Genomic DNA, 8,923 nt, shown 5'->3' with positions numbered 1-8,923 from the left:
TCCTTCTTTAGAAAGCTCGGACGCTGTTATTTAATTTTTTTCCTTAGCAGTGCAGCTTTCTCTCTTACATTGTCACCATTGCCTCATATTAACCTCCAGGTAAACTTGTCTTCTTATGTAGAGACATTAGAGTGAGGCTATTTGCAAATATATCACATATACACATAACACACACAGCAAATATTTTAAAGTATAGATTTCGGAAGATTTATGCCAGCATTACCCCAAATTACAAGTAAATCAGTGTGTCACAGCAACTCCAAGTGTTTGGATTGATTGATTGGACCAGTCGGAGGACCACGGTTTTGTGTTTTGGTAGGTTTGCTGTCAGGCAATTGATGATGCTCTATAGTTCAAAAAGTTTGTGCTACATCTAAGTGGGTCAGTTTGCCGAGTGGCTTCTTTAATGTTTAATCTTCCTTGTTGTTGACAGGTAGCAAAAACACATTTTTAAACAACTAAACTGCAATTCTTCCATCCCCAAGTGAAAGCCCCAACATGTTTTCAGCAGGTGTCTGAAACCTAAACAAAACCATTAGCAAACCATTTCCTGAAAGAAAGTGATTTGCAAAAAATTCAGAAAATGGTCTCAGAGTTCAAAGTGACACCATCACAGTGCTTACTTTTTCCAACCAACAGCCTAAAGCTGGAATTACTGAAATGGAGTGGAGCCCATTTGCATGTTTAAAAAGTGGCAACTGTGAAATTTTGCAGCATTTGTATATACAATTCAATCTGAAGAGAGATTTTTCAGTTTTTGTGATGCCACTCTGAGGAAATTTATACAAAAACGTCTAGTTAAACATTGTCTGTCTTGCCTTGTGTTCCTCTGTCTGACAGATGGTTTTGAGAGTGTTTGAACTCCCAACAGTTATCTCTGTTATCTGTGCCACTTCCAGTATTTCTGTATTTGTGATTTCTAAATCTAACAGGGGTCTGCATTATGAAAGAGGATTTGGTCTTACCCAGGCAACTTCAGGGTTAACCCTGGGTTTTCCTTATTGTCACCAGTGTTGGTCAAGTTACTTGAAAAAAGTAATCAGTAACTAATTACTGATTACTCACCCAAAAAAGTAATCCCGTTACTTTACTGATTACTTATTTTCAAAAGTAATTAATTACTTAGTTACTTAGTTACTTAGTTACTTTTTAAAAACACGATTTACAACCTGAAGAGGTGATAAAGTGATAGATCTTTCAGCCCAATTCTACTTTTTCTACATAATCCATCATACAAAATGTAATCAAATGGAAAAGTCTCTTTTTTTAACTTGTTTTATCAGTTTTAATCTTTTAACTTTATGCATCAAGCAAAACATTTAATTATATGCAACATTCTCTGACTTGAATAAATTAGTTTAACATTTAAACCTATTTTCTACACATTCCAGCACATAAAATAAAATATTTTTTGTGTTTTCACTCACTCTTTCAAACAGATGCAAGTAAAACACAGCAGAAAATAAATAAAGTCAAAGACTCAGCGGTCCTTTTGCTCTATTTTCACCTGTAAAGCAGGAGCAGGGTAGGCGGAGGGTTACCCTGGTGCAGGTGTGCTGCGGTCAGTTGAAGAATCTGCGCGAGTGTCTCTGTGAATTTCCCATCACGTCGTAGCTACTCGGTGCTTGCTCGGAAGTTTAGGGGTTTTTTTCGCTGTAAAAAGAAGTTTTCTTCCCACGCACGATGGACGCTAATGTTTTTGTCACTTTTTATGGAATCAAACTCAAAGTAAGGTCAGTACTTCCACACTTTAAACGCTGCACGCTCATACTCTCTCCCGCACTCGATATATTATCCATTGTTGATCTGCACACAGCTGCTGTCACCAACGTCGCACTTGCTTACGTCACTGTCGTGAGACATTCTCGCAAAAAAAATCACGGTTTTAGTAACGCAGTAACGCAGCGTTCCTACGGGAAAGTAACGGTAATCTAATTACCGATTTTGCAATAGTAATCCCTTACTTTACTCGTTACTTGAAAAAAGTAATCAGATTACAGTAAAGCGTTACAAGTAACGCGTTACTGCCCATCTCTGATTATCACCATGGTAACTTATGTTGCAGGCCTAACCTGCTCCAAAGCAGATCGTGTTCCTAGATTAAGAGATAGAAAATTACCACTTGCTGAACAATTAGAGCTCAAAAAAATCCTGTTACCATTCCTGGAAGTCCCCCAGACTTCTGTGCACAGATAAAACAAAGGTCTAAAGTGTTTTAATATCATCTAAAGTCTTTGTATTTCCCTGATGAGCAGCAGTACGATGTTTAGAGAAGATAAACACAACTCTTTGATTTCGTTTCCTGCTTGCTGAAAAAAATATTTTTTTTATTTTTAAACTACAACTGATATTTAGATGGGCATAACATCTTATGCTCATCAAAATATCAGTTTAATGAATAACTCCATCAGATTTTCCTGTGATTTAATGACAAAGTACTGGTACTCTTAACTTCTACAATTAGCATTTTGCCCAACTTTCCTCCTGGATTCAAAGAAACAATGTTATTAATTAAGTAGGTCTCTTCCAGTCTTAACATCAAAATTGTTTGGATTGCGCACATTTATGCAGCACTTTTAACGGTAAATGACTGTAAAGTGCTTTTCCTCATGACACAGTACTAGCAGTGTAACAAAAGTGTCTAACTTCTTGATGTTTTTCTAATATCATAGTTTTATCTTCCTGTTTAGGATCAATCACACCTCTGCCTGTGGACCGTTTTTGTAATAAGTCAGATGATGCCAACGCTAACCCCTTCCACGTGAGTGCACTTGTAGCTAGATTGAAAAACTCTGGGTTAAATTATCAAGCTGACAACCGCCTTTGTGTAACTGCTTAGCCTGACTGACAAGTTAGAGCAATTGAAGCCAATAATGGAAAGTTATCCTGGGTGTGTTGAGCTTTGTAGCACAGTGTGTATACAGTCTTTTTTGATTTTTAAAATCCTGTCCTGTCTGCCAGCTTTTGCAATCAGAATTGTGATCTAAATGCATTTTGGTTCCAAACACACTTTGCTTCAGCAATAACAGCTATATAAAATCTCTACAGGCTCCTGTTGTTCATGTGAATCTTTTATCTCCTTATTTAATCATTTCTATTTGTGTTATTTCACTTATTACACTATATGTTGTATGTCGATGTCTAAGGCAGGACAGGCAGGAAAAAAAAGAAGCAGAGGGGGGGGATGGGGGACATATAATAAAATGATAAAGCACAAATAGAAGTGCACAGTGTATCGCCAACTGCTGTTGCTGTAAGAAAAGCCAAACACACAGCTACTGGAACACATAAATCAAAAAATATACAGATACATAAATCAACAGTCTTCTTGTAGTGTGAGTGTGTGTGGGCACGTCCCAGGGCCTCGGGGGGCACACCCCACCCTACCCTCTGGGGTCACCCAAGGCCCTGTGTGAAATGTGTTTGTTGATTTGATTGTAAGCTTGAATCCTCCATCCATCCATCCATTCTCTTCCGCTTATCCTTTTCAGGGTCGCGGGGGCGCTGGAGCCTATCCCAGCTTGAATCCTTTCAGCTGATAATTACTGCTAGATTGACCTGTTATTTCAAATACTGACCTCGAAAAAAAAAGGCACTGCACTCTATAATTATTAGGCGTTATTTCAACGTTATATATTACAAATATTCAAAAATATTTACATTTAGAAAATATCAATTTCAGATTTATTCCAATATTTTCCACAACTGTACAGCTCAATCGCATAATAAACCTACAAACCCGAGACACTAAAATAAAAAATAATTACAGCAGGGACAGATTCTGAAAGCTTGCTACACAGTAGCAAATATTAACAAGTACCCATTACATATTTGAAGTCAACGAAAATCTGACTGTACTGTATTTACCACAAAATATACTAAATATACTACATTGCCAGATCTGAAAAATATCTGCCAACTATGGCTGTTCCTTTAGGCAAAATAAAATGTTTAACATTTATGATGTGATGTCGACCGGCTCTTTAGAAGACATCGTGGCTCTCAAAATGAGTGCTCCCGCTTCCCAGACTTTCACACACAGAGACTCACACTTGCATACACAAATGCACACAAAAGAGACGACTTCATTCAGTCCAGTTGCTATTGACTCCAGTGTTTCCTTCGGCAGTCAGTCATAGGGAGCTGCTAAACAGCACATTTGTGATGAACCATTTCTGTCCAGTGCATTTCTGCAGAGCCAGTTGGTAGCCAAACTCATTGTCACTGCTTGCTACAAGCTCTAGGCATCTCTTTGATTTCCTGTTTTGAATGGATCCTCCCTGAAAAGATAAAAGCAGGCTGGTTAAAATTGTGCCAGAATCCAGAAGAGACAAAAAAAATGTGTGCACAATATAACCTGCCTCTTTTTAAACCCACACTGCTGTGAATGGTTATAGATGTAAGCTACTGAGGAGCCCTAAGCTGGGGTTTTTTTTTTTTGGCTGATTCACACCATCCTCACTGGGCCACCAGATAGCATCAGCATGGTTAAGGGCAAAAACAGCAACGTGATTACCAGCTTTGTCATTAGCTTTTTTCCTAGCAAGGCTCTGGATAAAAAAGGCTTGACTCAAAAGAGGAAAACGAGACACAAACACAACAACAGACATCCCAGACAAACAGGAAGAGAAATTGAAACCAGGGCATGAAGGACACAAACACCTCATATTAGGTTTCAGAGCTATTACAATATTGTTTAAAAAAAACCCTTCATTTAATAGACAAGAAGTCTTTGATTTATTGGAGGATGGGACATATGGAGGAAGAGCAAAAACTAAGGTCCAGCAATTTATAAACTTTAATATGACATCTGCTGCCAGAGTCTGAACAGAATGAGACCATCAGCTCAGTAAAAATATTGAAGCATGTCTTCATGAAATGAGGCAGGATTTTCTCATTACAGTGTCTGACAAAGGGCAAGTGACTGAAGAGGAGGCCTTCAACCGTCAATACAATGTGGAGAGGGCTGTGTGGGGAGAGCTCTTTTCAGTGCTATGAGAGGAATGCAAAGGGATGTGGGAGGAAAAAGACCCAAGGATTGGACAGCCTGTACAGACCTGGTGCTAAATTATTCTTTCAATGTCTTCACGAGTTTTGGCCCATGTGTGAAGTCCAAGAGACATTTTTACAGTACAGTACAGTTTTGCAGTAACTCTGGAAGTGGACATTTAAAGACCATTAAGACATGCACCACCCGATGGGGCACTGTGTGGCACAATGAAGGAAATAACCTAAAGGATTGGAGCTGTATAGGCACAGATCCCCATTCCTGATATAGAAACAGAATATTTTATATGACAACAGCCTGCTATTCATTTAAGATACTGTTAAGATATGATTTGCAAGGTCAAATCTCATAATGAAATCTGACTACAGAAGCAAAAAATGGAAAATGAGCTCTATTACTTCCACAGTTTCAGCCCTATGCTCATCATCAGGGTGCTCGAACCCCAGTAAACAGGACCTACACCGAGATATGATTATTGCTATTATTTAATAAGGTGGCTTTGTTTTAGTGTAACCAGCCATTGCACTAACTTACCCACAGTATCCTAAATTCTCACTGCTTACATAACAGTTAATGTCTAATAAGCTTAGACTTCAAATATAGAGAACAATGGCTGCTCTATTTAGAGCAGACACCTTCAAACTGTCAGGTTTCCCTAACCAAGAAGAGGAGGATTTTTTCCACAGGAGGGGGAGGGGGGCATTAAACACGAGGCACAGCTATTGCATGAGGTGAAGGGTACCAGAGGGGCACACATGTCTTCTCCATAAGCAGATATAGCGACAGCTGTAGCTGTGATACGATGTAGAAGAATATTGCAACAAATAATTTGGTATTTCCCGTGGGCTGACTGCATTGAGGGGGTGTGCAGTAGCAATATAACCCCCCAAAACACTTTTCCCTTTTCATTTATTTTTATTTTTTCAGGTTACGTTTGTGTCATTCTGAACATCACACTATTTGAGGTTTGTTTATAAATGTTCTCTGATTTTTGAAATGAAAGCTGGGATTAAAGCCCGTCCTCCTGTGTCAGGTTGTACATCTGTAAGGCTGAAGTACAACATGCTTCCAGTCCACAGGCAGTCTGTGGACGGCCCGTCTACTTGCAGAGATGTTGTCAATCATGCACAAAGTATGTGACACAATTGGTCTGTCGCCTATTCTTGCTTTTGCTGTTTCTGGTCCATCAGGCAGCCTTAGAGAAGAGCGAAGTTAGAACATATAAGAAGCTGAAGTGAAATAAAATATAAAAAGCACTGAAAGGTTTGCACAGTGACTACCACTGTCTGCATTTGTCATGCTGTATTTTTTGATTTTTGATATATTTTTTTTTAGTCATGCTTCACTCTCTTTCCTATTCCGACCCACTTGTCAACCAATCAGAATTCAACAACAGACAGCATCATCCACATTCAGGAATGTGCAGGAAAATACCTCTCTCTTAGCTAACTATATGGAAATCCATTTACAAATGGACACCATAAATTATGCAGAAGAGCTGAGGGGTGTATTATGAAGCGAGGTTGCTTAGGAAGCTATGCCACAAAAAATGTCTCTCTTTTTACCTGGCTGAATCACCATGGTAACTAATGCTGAACACATAACCTGTTTGGGAGCATTCTACTATCCTCCCAACACTACGGCTACTAAAACCACTGAATGAAGCGCAAAATGTGCATATCAATGTCGTGGGAGTGGTGATGCAGATATCATAAGTGATGTTATATTTCATTCTAATCTGGTTTTAAGTCTCTTAACAGAGAACACACAAAAAAAGATTAGAATGATCTGCCAATATGTCCACAATGTCTTCCTTGTGTCTCTTTCCTCTTCAAATGTGTCCAGATTAGAGTTTCAGAGCTCTAATGTGCAGTACTGAGAGCACACTCAGTGCTCAGCGAGTGATAAAATAATAAAACTTGAAATAAAATGCTTATTATACTGCTCTGTGTAATATTAACAAGATCAATGATTTTCTGCAGCATTATCCTATTTGTAAGTATTGCATTTTACTATTTTTTTAATGACCACTTTATCATCAGCATCTTTTTTATCATTTTTTTTGCTGATGAAACATCAAATGGTGGCACGGTGGTTAGCACTGTTGCTGCACAGCAAGAAGGTCCTGAGTTCAATTCCAACACCAGGCCAGGGTCTTTCTGTGTGGAGTTTGCATGTTCTCCCCGTGTTTGTGTGGGTTCTCTCCGGGTACTCCGGCTTCCTCCCACCGTCCAAAGACATGCAGCTTGTGAGGATAGGTTAATTGGATAATCCAAATTGGTGTGAATGTTCGAATGAATGTGAGTGCGAATGGTTGTCTGTCCCTGTGTGTTGGCCCTGCGACAGACTGGCGACCTGTCCAGGGTGTACCCTGCCTCTCGCCCTATGAAAGCTGGGATAGGCTCCAGCACCCCCTGCGACCCTGAAAAGGATAAGCGGAAGCGAATGGATGGATGGAAACATCAAATGACATGTGAAACTCAGAGCTTGAAGCACTAAACTGGGTTTAACAGAGAAAGTTGATAATGACCTTCATAAGCCCATTATCTCCAGCTGGAGTTTTAGTTTTTATCAAACTAGCTAAGGCTAAAAAAAGTGGTATGAATAAAAAACAAAAAGATTTTGTTGTAAAACAAAGGGGGCCTAGCAAAAAAAGTTTGGGAACCACTGAATTAACCTAACATGCATGTCTTTGGCCCAAAAATTACCAGTTAAAACATGTAAACTCCAGATTTACAGTGTGTTAAAAAATAAGATAAAATAATGATAAAACTTAGGGTATGTTCATACCTTTATAAATGTCTTTTTTGGATAATTATATAAATGCAATTGTAACTTAATCTGGGGATGCAGCTATTGTTCTGGCTCTTGCATGGAGGGATGACATATTTATTCTTATTCATGCCTGCAAAACAATTGTCCCATTGATTTGCAAACTGGGAAAACAGGTGTCAATAAACACAATGCAAGACTTATTGGAATTGCTGAACAAACCAAAGACCTGGGCGATGATTCACAGAGCTGGAACTTGGCCATTATAAAAGCCAGAATCACTGTAAATCTGTAACACTGGGTGATAAAAGTAGAAACTCGGGGTTTTAATCAGCCAACTTGTCTACATGAAATCTTGGTACGCCTTCTTAAAATGTGTGGATACATATCATAGACAGGGCGGCTGATACTTGAATTGTAACAGTGATTTAAAAAAAATGCATCGCCCACAAATTATACAACCAAACCAAACTCTACGATTTAAGTTTTGTTTTTAATCTACCACCATGTGAGTAATCTACATGAAAGCAAACAATTCATTTATTTCTCAAACTGAGGACAATGGAAATCACACTGTGGCTAATGAGAGGCTTTTAGAGTGAGTAAAGGAGGTGAGGCAATTTTCCACATTTCATTAGAAAGAGATTAAAAATATCTTTATCTAACCAGGTTTTGTGCAGAACAGTGCAGCATTTGAATTAAGATAAATCAAAGTTTTTTCCCTCTTATTTGCAGAGCACTCCTTCTTTCAGAGTTGGAGAAGCTGCATCAAGGCAATCTATTTCTGCTGAAGTTTGACTCCTTGTGCAGCTAAAACTGTGTCAATAATTGATGGCACATTTCAGAGACGTATGCTCCAGCCTGGCTGATATGCCCTCATTCCACTTACTAAATTATACAAAGTTAACTAAAACTGCCACGTTAAGATCAACAAGGGAATGTGTGACATATGATCTTGAGCGTGTGTCTGTTATGCCAAACCAAACAGACACAGGTCTAGAGGCACTGGAGTGAAAACTGTGCTGTCCTTGTTACAGCAAGCCTCTTTAAAAGCACTATTTTGGGATTTTATACATAAAAATGAATCTGATTGTACTCTGACAGCAAAGCAGAGGATATGTGGAGCCAAATGAAAGCACAAAG

General features: G+C 38.8%; 1 protein-coding gene across 1 annotated transcript in view; it reads right to left on the bottom strand.

Moving 5' to 3' along the window:
* Positions 1–3,603: 3,603 nt before the first annotated feature.
* Positions 3,604–8,923, bottom strand: part of galnt18b (UDP-N-acetyl-alpha-D-galactosamine:polypeptide N-acetylgalactosaminyltransferase 18b) — a 97,295-nt gene continuing 91,975 nt past the window's right edge. The window contains exon 11 of the mRNA XM_004543152.3: positions 3,604–4,280. Coding sequence (XP_004543209.3) covers positions 4,134–4,280 — 147 coding nt within the window. The 3' untranslated portion in view covers positions 3,604–4,133. The remainder of the gene's footprint in view (positions 4,281–8,923) is intronic.

The sequence above is a fragment of the Maylandia zebra genome, linkage group LG1 (assembly GCF_041146795.1).
Source record: "Maylandia zebra isolate NMK-2024a linkage group LG1, Mzebra_GT3a, whole genome shotgun sequence".
Classification (NCBI taxonomy): Eukaryota; Metazoa; Chordata; class Actinopteri; order Cichliformes; family Cichlidae; genus Maylandia; species Maylandia zebra.
Note: the sequence above shows the minus strand (reverse complement) of the source record. Positions and strands in the feature narration are given on the sequence as shown.